The following is an 18605-nucleotide window of genomic DNA, read 5'->3' as shown; positions in this document are numbered from 1 at the left end:
GATCAGGATGGTTTCAGTCTTAAGTTGACGAGTTCCTTGAAGTCCAGGTCTGGAATGCAAGAATGGAGTTTGGGATGTGAGAGCGCACAGTTCAACTTCTCAGTAGGGAGACGTCTGGGTCATTCCATGGCGTGTTGGGGTGGTTGTCCACCTGTCAGGGAGCTGATCTTGTCCCCGAAATGTCCTTCTGATCCTTTGACCGTGAAACCAGGTTGGAGATTGGGTGCAGGTGATTGAAGTAGTTCTCCTTTTCCAGCGTCTCTTCTTCGCTGTGTCCTGTCGTAGTTGCGTCCAGGGGGTCTTCAGCCGAGGTGGGCGCAGGTTACGTTGTCATGTAATAATAATAATGTTAATGATAATAAATCTCACAACACAAAGTTGTGATTTATTTATTTATTTTTTTTGCTTTCCTTAAAGAACAAGAGGTTCTGGCAAATTGTTCGGCACCTCAGGAGAGGAAGGCAGCAACTCGCTCACACTGTTTACAGTGGGGATGGGGAGCTGCTGACGTCAACTGGGGCTATAGTTGGACGGTGGAAGGAGTACTTTGAGGAGCTCCTCAATCCCACCTACAGTACGCGCATTCCGAGAAGGAACCAGAGCCGGGAGACCTGGGGATGGACTGTCCCATCTCGGGGGCAGAAGTTGCCGAGGTAGTCAAACAACTACACCGCGGCGGAGCACCGGGGGCGGGTGAGATTCGTCCGGGGTATCTCAAGGATATGATGTTGTAGGGCTTTCGTGGTTGGCACGTCTCTGCAACATTGCGTGGTCATCGGGGGCAGTTCCTGTGGAGTGGCAGACTGGGGTAGTGGTCCCCATCTTTAAGAAGGGTGATCTGAGGGTGTGTTCCAACTATACGGAAATCACACTCCTCAGCCTCCCTGGAAAGGTCTACTCCAAGGTACTACTGGAGAGGAGGGTCCAATCGATAGTTGAATCTCAGATTGAGGAGGAGCAATGTGGTTTTTGTCCTGGCCTTGGAACCGTGGACCAGCTCTATACCCTTGCAAGGGTGATGGAGGGGGCATGGGAGTTTGTCCTACCAATCCACATGTGTTTTATGGATTTGGAGAAGGCTTATGACCGTGTCCCCAGGGGCACCCTGTGGGGGACGCTCGAGGAGTATGCGATGGGTGGCTTTCTGTTAAGGGACATGCAGTCCCTTTACCACAGGAGCGTGAGTTTGGTCCGCATAGCCGGTAGTAAGTCGGACCTGTTCCCGGTGAGGGTTGGACTCCGCCAGGGCTGCCCTTTGTCACTGGTTCTGTTCATTACCTTTATGGACAGAATTTCTAGGCGCAGCCGTGGTGTGGAGTGTGTCAAGTTTGGTGGCAGGAGAATCTCGTCTCTGCTTTTTGCGGATGATGTTGTCCTCCTAGTTTCATCCAGCTCTGACCTTCAGCTCTTGCTGGGTTGGTTCGCGGCGGAGTGTGACGCGGCTGGGATGAGGATCCGCACCTCCAAATCTGAGACTATGGTTCTCGACCGGAAAAGGGTGGCTTGCCAACTCCGGGTCGGGAGAGAGGTCCTACCTCAAGTGGAGGAGTTTAAGTATCGCGGGGTCTTGTGAGGGTAAGAAGGATCGGGAGATCGACAGGCGGATTGGTTCGGCGTCTGCAGTGATGCGGGCGCTGAGCCGTTCTGTCATGGTGAAGAGGGAGCTGAGCCAGAAAGCCAGGCTCTCGATTTCCCGGTTGATCTACGTTCCAATCCTCACCTATGGTCATGAGCTTTGGGTAATGACCGAAAGAACGAGATCGCGGATACAAGCGGCCGAAATGAGTTTTCTCCGTAGGGTGGCCGGGCTCAGCCTTAGAGATAGGGTGAGGAGCTTGGACATTCGGGAGGGACTCTGAGTAGAACCGCTGCTCCTCCGGATCGAAAGGAGTCAGTTGAGGTGGTTTGGGCATCTGGTCATGATGCATCCTGGACGCCTCCCTGGGGAGGTGTTTCGGGCATGTCCTGCCGGCAGGAGGCCCCCGGGTCGACCCAGGACACGTTGGAGCAAGGTCGGATTAACTATATGGTAGGGCTGGGCGATATGGCAAAAATAGAATATCACGATTTTTCCAATATTTTATCACGATTTCGATTTCATCACGATTTTTTATCCATGAATAGCATAACTTCAATTGCATATTAAAGAAGAGAAACATTGAATAAATAAACATTTATTCATATTAGGGATAATCAGCACAATGCTAACACAATTATATTTTAAACTCACACCAGAGATGATAAAAGCCCTGAGAGAAACAATTACAAAAATCAGTTTTTCTCGTTTTTCAAGTAGCTTAACATAAATTAAAATCGTAAACAATCGTTGTCGCTCAGCCGCGGCGAAGCCATGTTTGTTCACACACAAATGAAAACAAGCGGGGCACTAATATATTACTATGACTCACTCTGATTGGTTAAGAGTTAAACAAAGGCGTGTCATTCGCCTGAGGTAAGTTCCATTTTCATTCAGAGGCAGAAATTCAACAGCAGAGGTGTGAATCGTGATAAAACGGTCTCTCCAAAATGACAGACCGTCAGATGTGTAGATCGTAAAACGGTCTAAAATCGTTATATCGCCCAGCTCTACTATATGGGCAACTGGGCTATTGCCCAGGGCTCAGGGCAGCAAGAGCACGAGCAAAATACTGTATCAGTAATCTCCCGTTTTATAGAAGAAGAAGAAGAAGAAAATATCATTTCTATAGCGCCTCTCAAGACAAAAATCATGAGGCGCTTCACAAAAACAAAAACAAAAAAATAACAATTGTAAAAATAGAAAAAAAGCATTTTGAAAATGTTTAAAACTATATTTAAAATGAGCAAGAATAAGCAATTGCGATTTAAAAGAAAAAATGTTAGGAAAGAGAGACGGAAGGTTTGGTGTGGGAAGCAAGCTGACCAAGAGAGTCTATGACTTTGGGAACCAGCATGTCTGGGGTAACAGATGAGGATCTCAGTCTCATCTTCATTCAGCTGAAGAAAGCTCCCAGCCATCCAGGTTTTGATAGAGTCTAAGCAGGTGTGTAACAGCTGCAGCTTAGACATCTCATGGGGCTTAAAGGAGATGTACAGTTGGATGTCATCTGCATAAAGATGGTAGGAGATTCCTTTGAAGGAGCCCAGGATGTGCTGAAGAGGAAGCAGATAGAGGAGGAAGAGTAGAGGCCCCAGCACAGAACCTTGTGGGACACCATGGGTAAGAGAGGTGGTGGAGGACCTAAACTTGGAGACGGCCACAGAAAAGGAGCGCTCAGAGAGATAAGAGGAGAACCACTCCAGAGCAGATCCTGATAGGCCTACCCAGTCTCTCAGCCTCTCCAGTAGCAGGTGATGATCAACAGTGTCAAAGGCTGCAGTCAGGTCCAGCAGGACCAGAACAGAACAGTCCCCTGCACCACTGTGAGCCAGAAGGTCATTAGAGACCCTAAGAAGAGCTGTTTCAGTAGAATGAGCTCTACGAAAACCTGACTGGAAGCTATCATAGATGTTATGTTCATCAAGAGCAGCTGTGAGTTGTTTAGCCACAACCTTTTCCAAGATCTTGGAGATGAACGGAAGTTTAGAGATGGGTCTGAAGCTGCTATGGAGAGAGGGGTCGAGACTCGGTTTTTTAAGAAGCGGGTGGATTACAGTGTTCTTAAAGTAAGCAGGGACCTGACCAGAGACCAGAGAAGCATTAATTATAGAGAGCACACTGTGACCGATGGACAGAAAAGCACTTTTAAACAAAGATGAGGGTAAGATGTCGAGGGGGCATGCAGAGGTCTTCATAGAGTTAACTAGTTTGGTTAACTCAGGCAAAGAAACAGGAGCAAAGCTATCTAGGATGATGGGCCTGGTTGGAGTCGGGAAAGGCAGCGATAAGGCTGAAGGAGAGATGCTAGATCTAACCTTATTGACTTCCACAAAAAGCTGCACAAAGAAAGACAAAGTTCTCACAGTCTGAAACAGAGTGGATGGAGGCTGTAGGAGAGGCAGGAGACACAATGCTGCTGATGGTGTTAAACAGCACCTTGGGGTTCCCTTTGCTCTGGGACACCAGGTTGGAGAAATATGAAACCCTAGCGTCTCTGACTGCAGAGTTAAAGGATGTCAGAAGATCCTTTAGGTGCAGCAGATGGACGTGGAGATGGGTTTTCTTCCACAAACACTCAATTTTTCTGCATTGGCGCTTCAGGCTGCGAAGGCTGTCATTAAACCAGGGAGTAGGGTTCACTGCAGGAACTGATCTGGTTCTGACAGGACAGATGTTGTCCAGAATGGAGAGTCAGTGCTCGTTGAACTGAGAAGTTAAGGAATCTGGGTCGTTATCAGAAGAACAGGGTGGATCAAAAGCAGCAGAAAAATTGCTAGCTTTGCTCTCATTAAGAAAACAAGAACTAACCATACGGCGAGCAGGAGGTGGGGACCCAGAAACTGACAAGTTAAAGAAAATGCAATGATGATCTGAAATATAAACATCCTCAGGACAAACACTGTCAGCATTTAGACTCAGGGTAAAAACAAGGTCTAGAGTGTGCCCCCTGGTTTGTGTGTGGGGCCAGAAACATGCTGGGTAAAGCTGAAGGAGTCCATAAGGCTGGAGAAGTTCATGGCAAAGTGATCAGAGGGATCATCAACGTCGATGTTAAAGTCACCAACAATCACCAGTCTGGACAGCTTCACAGTGGAGGATAGAAAGTCACTAAACTCCTGAAGGAAAGAACTGTTTGGACCAGGTGGACGATAGACCACAGCACAGTAGAACGGGTTCTTACGCCCAACTTTAATCAGCTGCAGTTCAAAGGAAGCAAAGTGACCAGAAGTTGTAGAGCTACATGGAAGATGGTCTCTGAAAACAACAGCTAGGCCTCCACCACGACCAGAACCCCGGGGCTGGCTAAGAAAAGAATAACCACTCGGGCAGAGTTCAATCAGACCAGAATAATCAGATGTTTGCTGCCAAACTTCAGTCAGAAACAGAAAATCCAGGTTTTTAGACAGAATTAGATCATTGAGCAGGAAGGTCTTATTGTTAACAGAGCGGGAATTTAATAGAGCCATACTGAGTGAGGAGGAGGAATCAGAAACTACAGAAACAGCTGGAGTTAGTGGACGTAAATTAGCAGGGTTAGATCCACGGTGTTTATAAAAACCACTTATGGAGGGAACAGGAGGAGAAACCACTGAGGAATGAGGATAAACCGACCTTAAAAAACTTGGACGGAGAAACCGCGCTGCAACGTGGCCTGGCGGACATGCGGAAGTGGAGCTCAGGTCACCAGGTTGCTAGAAGATCGCGCCGATGTTTACCAGATAAACCACACTGTAAGAGAAGTCTTATTCTCACCTGGATTCCTGCTCGTTTACCTCTTTTTCTCCGACGTTTTCCCGGGACCGGACAAACACCGCTAGAGGTGCGCAGCTCTGGATCGTCGATTGCTTCCAGGCCAGTGCGCCACTCAGGTAAACAAACAGGAAGGTACGTCCTCGGTGCATCTTGGGCGATTGTGAATGAAAGGAAGGATAAAAGAGTCTGGCGATCATAGGAGATGGTAGCAGGGACACTACCGAAGAGGATCGCAGACAGGAGCAAGGTGGAAAAGAGGAGGTTAGTGGAGAAAAGTTTGAAAAAGTGGCCGGTGACCACGGCGAAGCCAAGCACAGGCGCCATCTTGCCGACCGTGTGTTTATATTAAACTAGTGTGACCGTACGTCCTCTTTTCATTCTGTCCGGGGGGTTCTTGTATTGATGAAAATGTCCGGTTTTTCATCCAGGAGCAGGGATCGAATTATGGGGGAGATGGATATCCTACACATCCAGGGGAGCCGGATAAAACGTTTTCTACCTATATTACATCATTTATGGACTTTTGAGCAGAGAGCACACATAGCGATGATCGTTGTTCCAGCGCACGGCCCATTCTCAAAGTGGCGCAACCCAAAAACTATGATTAGCACATGATAGTTCATGTCCGCACATGTTCTCTACTTTCTGTCTTATTTGTGCCTGAAGCGCTCTGCTACTGCGGAGCTCATCACCTGTGCTGCAGTGATTTCACCTCACTGACGCAGCATCGAAACGCGCTCTCCGCTTTGCGGTCAGGAGATCCCTTTGATCTGCCCAGAAGTAACTGATGAGGTGAAAAAGTAAGAATCCAGGCAGCAGTTTTTTCTGGAGAGTTTAGAGGAGATGCAGGAAGATGAGAGACAGACAGGACAGGAAAATAGTTAAATAAAAACAAGAAAACAAAACTGTCGAAAAGTAAAATGTAGGTAGATTTTTTTTCTCCACTACACGTTTTTACCTGTATAAAATAATAAGTTACACACGACATATTTATACATCTGATACAATTCAGATCACCTTCAACACTCAAGTCACACACCCAGGGCCGTTTCAAGGCATTTTGGGGGCCAAGGCAAAATGCCCCCCCCCCCCCAACTGGGCTCCCCAGAAGCCTCTGTGTAATTCATACCCTCTCCAGTAGTGTTAGTTATACAGTGTTTGTAAAAGCCCCTCAGACATTACTGACATGTTCTAATATTATCAGATGAAAAACTCAATTATCAGACACGCTGTCTCATCTGCTTCTTTTCTAAACTTGCAAAAAGTAACAAAACCATTTGAAAGCCACTATTTGTGGATTCTCTGAAAGTTTCCATGGAGTGTGGGACAACTTATTTTATCATTGATCCTATCGTCTAATCTCACGGCTGAAACAAGCATCCTTATTAATCTGCACAGGAAACAAAATGTATAATAATTCCTTAATAATAAAACCTTGTTGCAGCACTAAAGAAAAATGAGATTTTGTAATAAATATGCTAAATATTTAGATATGAGTTATTTTAGAGTCCTTTTATTGGCAGAATCTGATATTAATTTAGTTCTTTCAAAAAATGGGTCCCAACATGGTTTGTGTGGCGTTGCCATAGTGTGACGTCATAGGCACAGATCCCCTGTCCTCTTGTTTGGAAATGGAAATATGGTCACCCTGTATTAAACAAACTGTCCACCCGGGCTTTTGCGCTGCACAGAGACGCTTCGCTGCCTATGACTTTGAACATCAGTTGAGAGTCAGTCTCATGCAGACTAACCAATGAAGAGAGGGCCTCAAGTTAAGACCCTCTTCTCATTGGTCAGTCCACACGAGGTGGGTCAAAGGTTACCCTGAACGGGTTACGTGATGCCAGGTAATCAAGTATTGAGTATATTTACTGCATATTACAGTAAAATATTCTGTATGTGACCACATTATGGTGATCCTTGGGGCGTGATGATGGGGCCCTTGAATATTGTTGCCCAGGGTACAACAAAGTGTTGACCTGGCCCTGCATTGGAGAGTTTACATCTCCAATCTGGTCTGGGAACGCCTTGGGGTCCTGCCGGAGGAGCTGGTGGAGGTGGTCGGGGTGAGGATGGTCTGGAGCTCCCTAGTTGGGATGCTGCCCCCGCAACCCGGACCCGGATAAGCGGAGGAAGACGACGACGACGGCTTTCCTGAAATAGAGTGTTTAATAGTATAAATCTGTTAGATTGTTACTGATAGCAGCTACATTTAAGTGTTTCAGTTTTCCTTTTGACTTTTGTGATGCGTCGTGCTTCAGCATGTAGGTGTAGATTCTCAGTCATCCTGGACACCATCAACCTAAGAGATTTAATGAAAACATCTGGACGATTCTGGTTATTAACTCTCATCCAAGAGACGTTTTCAGCTCTAAACCTTGGGTTGTGAGCAGGCTTAGAAGTTGTGGTCAAAAACAAGCACACTAATTGTGCTGAAAGTCTTTTTCCTCTTTAAAAATAAAAAAAATTGTCTAAATGAATACAGGAGTAAACATCACCAGTAATATTAGTAACATAAATACTATTTCTGGTAAGAAATGGCCCCCAGTATGCTACAGCCTTACTCAAACCCCAGTAAAACAAACCCCAGTGAATGGATCTGGGCACCAGAAGATTGAAGGACGCTGGAGGAGAAACACGTGATGAGATAATTTCATAACATTTCTGCTGCATTAAAGAGTCAGATCAGCAATTTGCCCTTAGCAGTGGTTAATTAAAGTATTCAAGCTGAGATAAAGCTACATTTACCTGCAGCTGCAGCTCTTTCTAAACATTTAATCACAACAAACTCATCAGAGCAGCTGCACTTATGACCCACAACAATAACCTTTTTGGGATGGTTACAGTATTTGGGAATATTGGAATATTTTCAGATGTTTCCATGTTTGCTGTTCTGAGTGTTACGGGCCCTGAGCAAGACTCACTAGGAGTGGTGGACCCGCAACATAACCAAGACGAGACGATCTTTTTTTTTTTTTTTTTTAACCGTGTCCTGTCTGGCTGTGAAGCAAGCAGAATTGATGTCTGAATGCTGGTGACAAGCCTTACAGATTTATTCTCAGGTGGAGCATCAAAGCGTTTGCTTTTAATGTCACGCCTGATACTTAAAACTTTATTGTTATTGTTGTTGAATGCTTTGTAATTCCGACCAGACACGGAGACAGAGGTGAAAGAGAAAGGAAGAGAAAAGGTGGAGAGAGAGGAGGGGGGGGGGGGTTCCACAAAAATAAACAATGAACAAGAGTCTGCTTCTAGACCTGCAGAAAAAGACAAAAAAAAACAAAACAAAAGGACACAAAAAAGGGACACAACAATACAACAAGATCTACCTATCACTGCGTCAACTTGATGAAAAAAACAAACAAAAAAAAACTATATATATATATATATATATATATATATATACACATTGCTTAACTGAAGAATCACGATAATAAATCACAATGCATTAAGTGCCCCCCATAGTCTTAAGACCTGTGTTTAACGTGCCCAAGTCCATACTTTTAAGAGCACCATGTGAGCACCTGTGTGTGTACACACACTTGTTTATTTAAGGTTTCTCTATAGAAGCGTCCAACAGAGAGTGTGAGGGACCACAGATCCGCCCCCCAAAGATGCGCAGGAGACGGGGGGAGCTCCAAGTCCCAGAGATCCAGGCGTTGCCCCAGAATGCAGGAACCCCAAGGAGACTGCAACCAGAAAGGCCCCCGCCCCCCTCGAGAGGCACAGAGGATCGCCCCGGGGGGCCACAACCAGCAGCCGGCAGAGTCCCTGGAGATATCAGCGGCAAGCCCACAGGCCCGCCCGCAGCCTCCCACCCCCTAGCCGGCCGAGCCCGGGACCCAGCGACCCGGGACCCAGGGGCGACCACCCCCGCCGGGGACCCAGCAGAGCCCAGGGACCCAGACCCCACCAGGCAGCCACCTGGATCTATCAGGCAGATGCCAAAATCTTAAACCCCCAGACCCGGTTGCCACGAACACTCAGGCAGACCATGGCACAAGCCCTCACACCAGGTGTGGCAGGGGGAGGGGGGACAAAGATCTATATCATCAAGAGAAGTTCCAGGAGAGGGGAGGACCCAAAGGCCCCACCTGACATATACAGTCATACACAAACACAGTCACACACTCCCTCCCTCATGCTCACACATGCACATACAACCCAAGACTTACAAAAATGCACGCCGGACACCCACTCATGCTCCCCATACACACCCTATTAACTCTGGTCCCGGTACTGCTGCACATGGGGTACAACCATCACCGGTAACCAGAGTTTGACCCTTTCTGCTGGTGTGCTGATGAGCAGGCTCCCCCGCCCAACGCCGAGCACAGCAACCTACCACCCCAGACCACAACCAGACGGCCAGATCTCCCTCCTAGCCTCCAGCCCCAGGAAGCCTAGCAACAACAGAGGTGGCTAAGACCCCTAGTCTCCGTCCACCTGCTCCAATATAGTGTTGTGTGATCATGAGGTGTATTCCATGGCTGTGGTGAGTGGGCAGTGCAGGCATCATCCGGCATATGCCAGCTGATGCCACCGCACCACCCCACTTACACCCTCAGCCATTAGTGTCTAAGTGCAGTTTAAAATTGGAAGTGGGCACCGGCACTCGGGAGGAGGCTGAAATATCCCCCTGCCAAATGCCGTTGAATGTGCTCACTCCCAAGGCCCTAAGTGTGTGTTTGTGTGGAATGTCGTCAGTGGAAGTGTATAAGGTGCAAATAAAATTGGGGGGCAGGTTGCCACAGGAATGCGGAAATGGGGTCCATACCCGCACTCCCCGACTTGCCCACCCCCCAAGGTCCTATGTGTATGTTTGTGTGATGATGTGAGGGAGCAGGAGGAGAGAAATATGCGGGGATGGGGAGGAATGGCTGGTTGGGCTTAGCCCTCCAGGGAGTCAGCTCCCCTACTGGCCCCAATAGGCACCTCTGTTGTCTAACTGCCACCCAGGGCATGGAGACCCCAGCCCATCCTGCCAGGGCCCAAAGCAGCAGCATTACAGAGCCTCACGGAGTCCGAGGGCACCAACCCAGCCCCATCCCAGCAGAATATCTATGCCCACCCCTGCATTTGCACAACTTCCAGAATATATAAGACACAACTCCTGGACTCTGCGCCTACAGGTGGGATGCTCCAACAGGCCTGTAGGGGCGATGACAAAACACAAAGTGTCTGTCTCAAATAATAATATCCACTTAGGGAAAGAAAACTGTCTTTTTTCAACAATTATCGGAAAGTATATTTAACCCTATTTGGGAGTAAAATCACTAAGGTGGTTTGATAAGACACAAAGGGCGTTGCAGCCTGAATCTCTAAGGCCCTACTCCCAACCAAAGCCAGTGAACTCAAAATACAAAAAGTGAGTGGGCACTCAACAAGTATTAATTTATCATTAATACAAAGGCTCTAGGACCAACAAAGGAAGTCAACAAATGAGTAAAACACAATCAAAGGGGTCTAAGGAGGAATATTCAAGAGTGTTAACACTCAAGGAGACTACGGAGGATTACTTACAAAAGGAGCTTTAAACCAAAATGTGAGGGACGTTAGTGATGGCTGTCTATTAATCAACTTCTTGATAAAATAAGCTTAGTGGTACTCTTCACTCGGTCTGACTCCAGCCAATAGGGTGTAGAACCCAACCACTTGGAGAATGCTCTGGATGTCAGCTCAGGGATCCTAGGAAACTCGTTCCAACCAGGAAAGCAGCTTTTCCCTCTCGGCACCTCTCAGTCTGGTCTCAGTCACAGCTCTCCAGCTCAGCAGTTCAGCCGCAACCGATTCCTCTATATGCCAGCTCCTCTCTCCAGCTCCTCTCAGTCTGGCTTTTCAACTGTTTGTGCAGACCTCTTAATCAGCTGATGTGCACCAGCTGCCCTGTGGGGAGCAGCAGCAGGCCAAAGGGTTCCAGATAATGGCTCCCTCTGGTGGGGGAGTTTAGCTGGATCATGGGGTTCACCTCACAGGATGAACAGAGGGAGATAAACTCATCAGCCCAAATACAGGGGGCTGTAACATGAGTGTGAATAAGTCTCATAAAATGTTTAAAAATATATGATGGTCCCTAATCATTTTTGTAAGTAATATTTTTTCGTTTCTCTGAGCAGAGACTGTCTAAACATCATGGTAGAAAATAATTTGCATTTAGCAAAAAATCATGTTGATGAGTTTATTTTAATTATTCCAACAAGAAGTATGTAAATGCCAGAGCAGGTCACTACTAACCCCACAGACGGGAGGGGGGCATTGTAGTTGTCACCTTTTTCCACACCCCAAGTTTGCAGGTATGTTACCACCAGCGTAATTAGCAGTCTTACTGTATTTACGCTTATCCTTAGCCAGCAGTTTCAGGTAGGATTTAATGTCGCCCGCTCTGGCCCCAGGTAAACATTTCGACTATGGTTGCTGGCGTCTCTGCCACGTTTCTGACTATGGAGCTGCCAATTACCAGAGTTGGGTTGTCAATGGGTGCATCACTGAGTGACCCCAGCAGGGTCTAAAAATATCCGGTCACAATCTATTTTTATCTGTCAACGTTTACTGCAGTTACGTTAATCACTTCAGACAAAAAGTTGGGTTGGGCATCGTTTGAATTTGAACGATTCCCCTGTTTCGATTCCAGTTCCTAACGATTCCTGATTCTTTCAAGGTCAAAAACATTACATTTTTCAAATGAGCCAACTAACCACAGGTCCTACTTGGACTTGAATTTTAATTCTATGAACAATAACATCACCTTTGTTTGGACTAAAACGTTTTCAAAAGAGAAACTAAAGAAAGACCGTCAGTGTGTTTATTTCTGACCATAACTCACAGCCTTCTACTCACAACCAATGTGAAGAGGCCTCTAGGATGAGAAGAAAAACGTCTTCAAGATAACCAGAAATGTCCAGCTGTTTTTATATTAAAGCTCAGGATGATCATGTCTCACCTTTATGTTAATATTGTTTTATTTGATGCACTCTACTTTGAACTTAACCAATCCAGCAACTGCTGCATTTTAATAACTAGTATTAAAGGTGAATACACCAATATTTGCACAAGAATAATTTTTGTTTTAAACTCTCAGTGACACACTTTGCAGGGGGGATTTGGCATTTAATTTTTCTTGGCGTCTGGAAAAACATCTCCTTCTGCCCCCTTTATTTAGGTCCAAGATCATTACTGGGCTGGCCCTATTAAAAACGTTCTACACCCCTGCTTAGTAGACTTAATGAAGTATTTTTAAGCCAGTATAAAAATGACTGAAACACAAATTTACATATTTGGCATTATTGACCAATACCTTTGATTTAATTTATTTGTTAAGAACATCAAGATGCATTACAGTGAACATTATAATAAAGTACATGTTTCTAGTGCAGAGAGGAGACAACCCATAGAAGCACTGATTTGATCTCATTTCAGAGAAAAATAGAACAGGTCAGATGCATCTAATAAATAAAATTACTAACATAAACTCAGGAATCTGTTTCTTTGCTTCATTGTTCTGCTGCTGAAATTATCACTAATGCAGATCAAAGGAGATACACAGATGAATGCACCTCTTATTTATTATTTGGAAATTAGTGGGTGTGGTTTACATAAATTTATTATTTTAAATCTGAAATTGATATGGATTGATCAGAAGTTGCTATGTGTATTGTTTATTTGAAATCTATTTACAGAGCAGCCTCAGAATTGAGATTAAATATTTTTGATCACAATAGTAAAGGAACTATTACAGAACAAGTTTTTCAGTAAAATCAGAACATTAATATTTAAGTGCATGAATTAATACATCTGAACTCATGCAGTAGGAACTAGGAAATATGAAATACTAGAACCATTTTATTTTAATTTGATTAAACTGATTTTTTCCTAACATTGTTGGCATTTTCCCCACACACAGTTAAACAAAACAATGTTGATTGAGGTGTGTGTGTGTGTGAGAGAGAGAGGGAGAGAGAGTTGAAATAAAAAATAAATAAAAAAAACCCGACCAACGCCTATGTGAGGGACACACTGCTTCTGCAATAGTCTTTACTTGGGTGTTGATCATGGATGTATTGCTAGGCTGCAGCTAGTTCAAAATGCTGCAGCCCGTCTTTAGACTGGCACTGGTCGATTTGATCATATCACTCCAGTTGTTGCCTCTGCATTGGATCCCAGTTCAGTTCTGTGTTGAATTTAAGATTTTGGTTCTGGCCTACAAATGTTTAAATGGCCTTGCTCCTAGCTCTTTATCTGGAATTCTAGTGTCATATGTCCCATCTTGTGGATTAAGTTCAGCTGACCTAGTGAGCAGAACTAACTGTCATCACAAGCTGCTGATCTAGCAGCATGATGCTCATTATTATTTTATGGGTTACAGACGAGTGTTGATGCTCAGTGTTTTTATTTCTGCAGCAAGCCTTACAATCTCACCTCTTTCAGCGACGGACGGCTGGTTTGACCGGCTCTGAGAGGCGTTAATCAGAATTTGCAGATAGCTTTTTTTTTCCTTCTACCAATCGCATAGTGATGTCTGGACTTAAAAGCAACTCATTAGATTCATAGTTATTTGTTAAAGTAATGCATTACCATAAATAGTAATGTGTTTACCAACATTGGTTATGTATATTACTGATTGCTAGGGCTGTAGCGACGCTTCGATGACGTCGACGGCTCGATTCTAAAAATTTGTCGACGTCAGATCCGGTAGTCGACGCACTGCGCCCACTTGTTGCATCCACAGGAGTTTGTAAATAGAAGAGGAATCTGCATGTTTTTCCTCTAGTTCGCCCTCTTCTGCACCTTCACTAACATCTCCGCCAAATACCGAAGACCCGGAACAATGTCCGTCCACTACTAGATTCCTTTCCTGTTTTGCCCGCCTTCGTCTCCCGGCAACGGTCAACAACTTCCGGGGTCAGATGCGCTGCTTCGTCTCTACCGCAGATGTAGAAAATCACCGGGAGCGTTTCTCCCTTCATTAAGGAGCTTCTTTCAGACATTAGGAGAGCTGTTTTGGTGGTAGCAGTCTCTCCTCCATGCTGGTCTGTTTGCTGCTGGGTGTTTTTGGTTTATTTAAACTTGGTAACTTGAACTTAACGTTGGTAAAGCTACTGTTAGCATCTTCGCTAACAGCTTCTTGCGTTTGGTTAAGCTGTTACGTTTTGGTTTAGAGTTAATCTTTTTTTGTGGCGCAGATCTCCCTTTTATTACATTTAGAGTGTTGTGGGTTTTTGGTTTCGTTTAAAATATCACCTTGAGTTTGGTTTAACCACCCAGTTTAGAGTTTGGACTTTTGGAGATTCTTATTTTGGTCCAGAACCCTGTAATCTTTGCCCAGTGGGACAACCCTACTTATTTGTACTTTTGTTTCAATTCCCCACAGGCAGAATTAGTTTTATTATTCCCAACCTATGGATGGAAAGGTTTATGTTTTTTTATAGTTGTAAATAAACCTGATCATCATTTTAACTTTTAAATCCTGTTATTGTCCCTTCCTTTTTGCACACGAGCCAAACTCCCCAGGAAGGATCGTAACACCACTCGCCTCACGCTCATAAGTGACCAAAACAAAGCAGCATGGAGACACTCCGTCTCCAACCACCTCTCAGGCAGCAGCCTGCACTCCCAAGTTCTACAAGTGACCAGAACATAACCAACCGCAACACAATAAAAGCAGTGTTATACAAAATGGAAGGCCTGTAGTGTTTATTCTCTTACAGTAACAATTTATTCTTTTTTTTGAGGAATTTATTAGAGATTTTTTGGTTTTTATTAACTGCAATAGAAAAATAATCATTAGATTAATTGTCTAAATAGTCATTAGAATAGTCGACTATTCGATAAAATAATCGTCAGAATAATCGTTTTAAAAATAATCGTTTACCCCCAGCCCTACTGATTGCAAAAACACCCCTAGGTCTTTTGTCTTCTCTTTTTACTGAATATTTTTCTTTTATATATTTCTGCTTGGTTCACTGCAGTTTCAAGGAAGAGAGAAGAGACGGATGAGAAACCTCTGTTCTTACATTTCCACAACCATCAAATGAAAGACGGAGGTGTCCCAACCAGCTGCTTGGCTGGGCAGATGACAGCAAAAGTTGGTGGAGGAGCAGAAACTAGCAAGAACCTATATCTGGACCCTAATGAAAAGACATCCAATTCTTCACAGATTGAAGTTAGTGGAGAAGATGAAGATGATGTGAATCTAGACTCCGAGCGTTCACACTCTGGGCCTGGAACTGGAAACGGAGACCATGGCTGTAATGAGAACAAGTCTTCAGAGTCAGATATTAAGACCGTCAACAAATCATTTAGCTGCCCTGTGTGTGGTATACGGTTCCTCCACAAGTGGTCTCTTCAGGAACATGAGAGAGTGACAAGTCATTCAGCAGGAAAGTCTTCAGAATGTTCGGTTAATATAAAATGTGTGAAAGAGAAGCAACATGGAGGCTCATGTAGAAAAGTCCAGAAAGAACCAAAATCATTTAGTTGTGATGACTGTGGGAAAAGATTTATCCAGAAAAGTAATTTAAACACACACATCAGAGTCCACACAGGAGAGAAGCCTTATGTCTGCGAGCTCTGTGGATACAAATGTACCCAAAAGGCACATTTAAACTATCACATGAAAGTCCACACTGGAGAGAAGCCTTTTGCCTGCGAGCTCTGTGGATACAGATGTGCCCTAAAGTCACATTTAAACCGTCACATGAAAAGTCACACTGGAGAGAAGCCTTTTGCTTGTGAGCTTTGTGGACAAAGATTTAGCCATAAAAATAGTTTAAACACACACATGAGAGTCCACACAGGAGAGAAGCCTTTTGCTTGTGAGCTCTGTGGACAAAGATTTAGACATAAAAATAGATTAAACACACACATGAAAGTCCACACAGGAGAGACGCCTTTTGCTTGTGAGCTTTGTGGACATCGATTTAGCCATAAAAATAGTTTAAACACACACATGAAAGTTCACACAGGAGAGAAGCCTTTTGCCTGTGAGCTCTGTGGACAAAGATTTAGCCATAAACATAGTTTAAAAACACACTTGAGAGTCCACACAGGAGAGAAGCCTTTTGCCTGTGAGCTCTGTGGATACAGATGTACCCAAACGTCACATTTAAACACACACATGAGAGTCCACACAGGAGAGAAGCCTTTTGCCTGTGAGCTCTGTGGGAATAGATTTTGTGAAAAGGGAAATTTAAACACACACATGAGAGTCCACACAGGAGATAAGCCTTTTGCCTGTGAGCTCTGTGAATACAGATGTTCCCAAAAGTCAAGTTTAAACACACACATGAGTGTCCACACAGGAGAGAAGCCTTTTGCCTGTGAGCTCTGTGAATACAGATGTACCCTAAAGTCAAGTTTAAAGGATCACATGAAAGTCCACACAGGAGAGAAGCCTTTTGCCTGTGAGCTCTGTGGACAAAGATTTAGCCATAAACATAGTTTAAAAACACACTTGAGAGTCCACACAGGAGAGAAGCCTTTTGCCTGTGAGCTCTGTGGGAATAGATTTTGTGAAAAGGGAAATTTAAACACACACATGAGAGTCCACACAGGAGAGAAGCCTTTTGCCTGTGAGCTCTGTGAATACAGATGTACCCAAAGGTCAAGTTTAAACACACACATGAGAGTCCACACAGGAGAGAAGCCTTTTGCCTGTGAGCTCTGTGGATACAGATGTACCCAAAAGTCAAGTTTAAACGATCACATGAAAGTCCACACAGGAGAGAAGCCTTTGTCTGTGAGCTGTGTGGACAAAGATTTAGCCGAAAGACAAATTTAAAGAGACATACGAGCATCCACACATGGCTCGAGGGATTTATTTAACAACAGTACTTCCAAATGTACTATTTAGTTTTTTTACAACCTTAATATTAGTCTTGTGCCTCTGCTCAACTACGTTGATCGGCCTTTGAGCCACCTCTTCTTTTGATTTTCTTTTTCAAATCTCCTTTGTTTTTTAAACTCAGGCCTTAACCAAACATTTGAGATGTTCATTCATGAATTCTGAATACAAAAAAATATTACTTAAAGATTAAGAAAAAACTGTTATACCCTCCTGTGTTTAAGAAACAGACAAGACAACAGGCATATGATGATTGTAGTACATAACCCACTGCAATTTAGAGCTGTTAGATACCGTTGGCGTCTGCTTTAAACAATTTTTCTGTATATAAAGTGATAGCATACAATGTTGTAATAACTGCAGCTTAAAAATAATGTGTCTTTATTCATTTGGAGTCCCTAAGAACAAATCCCACCTTAAAGGCTGTAGAGAAACAGCTGGGACTGTTGTCAAAAAGTCATAAATTACAAGGCAGCTCTGTGGAGACTCCATTCTCCTACAATAGCATTTTGCTATTCTAAGCAGGCTTAGGAATGTGCCTGTACCAGATTTTTTAGAGATGCTGTTGTAGAGTTATAAGCAGTGGACAGATGCTGGAAAGACAGAACCACTTTTGGGCTGCATGGTTCTCCACCGGTGTACCGATGCTTGTATTAACATGGACTAGATTGTAATAAACCGGTTATCTTTTTTAACTCAAACTTTGCCATGATTGAGTCATAGCACTCCAAGAAACAGCTCAGCATGAAAATTAACCACATTCCCTTTATTTCTGATGACACAACTAAGCACTGCTGGTGGACAATTAATCACAGACACTTAGCACGCGTTCTGTATTCAGTGTGAACGAGGTTTCACGCCCTCTCAGTAGCGCAGCATGGTGCGGTAGTCCTGATTTTTTCATGTAGTTGTGGTTTAGCCATTTTTTGCCATTATCACTGATAAAAGCTGTGGGTTTATTCATTTATGAATTAATTAAACAATACAGATCACAGTCCAATGTTTTTGTTTTGTTTTGATTTTTAAGTAAGGTTCAGCAAATGCTGTCGAATCACTGAACGCCATCATCTGGGAAATGAAATATGAACTGTTTCCAAGTACCGCTGTAATGTACTTGCATTCCACTAGGCAGAAGAAAAAATATTTGTATATAGCGTCTCTCAAGATAAGCTCACGAGGCGCTTTATAAGAACGACAAAACTGAAAAAAAGACGAACAAAGACCATAATAAAAAAAATTTTTAAAAGGGAAATTTTTAGACTAAAAATGAATCCTGAAAAAGACAAACCTGACAGAGCCAGTAGTAGGGCTGGGCGATATGACGATTTTAGACCGTTTTACGATCTACACATCTGACGGTCTGTCATTTTTGAGAGACCTTTTTATCACGATTCACAGCTCTGCTGTTGAATTTCTGCCTCTGAATGAAAAGGG

General features: G+C 44.1%; 1 protein-coding gene across 1 annotated transcript in view; it reads left to right on the top strand.

The window, feature by feature from the left end:
- LOC129161834 (zinc finger protein 665-like) overlaps positions 1 to 18171 on the top strand; it is a 39025-nt gene extending 20854 nt beyond the window's left edge. The window contains exon 4 of the mRNA XM_070548190.1: positions 15298 to 18171. Coding sequence (XP_070404291.1) covers positions 15298 to 17108 — 1811 coding nt within the window. The 3' untranslated portion in view covers positions 17109 to 18171. The remainder of the gene's footprint in view (positions 1 to 15297) is intronic.
- The last annotated feature ends 434 nt before the right edge of the window (positions 18172 to 18605 follow it).

Source organism: Nothobranchius furzeri, chromosome 2, assembly GCF_043380555.1.
Source record: "Nothobranchius furzeri strain GRZ-AD chromosome 2, NfurGRZ-RIMD1, whole genome shotgun sequence".
In the NCBI taxonomy this organism is placed as follows: domain Eukaryota; kingdom Metazoa; phylum Chordata; class Actinopteri; order Cyprinodontiformes; family Nothobranchiidae; genus Nothobranchius; species Nothobranchius furzeri.
The sequence above is the reverse complement of the archived record's forward strand: the minus strand, read 5'-3'. Positions and strand labels throughout refer to the sequence as shown.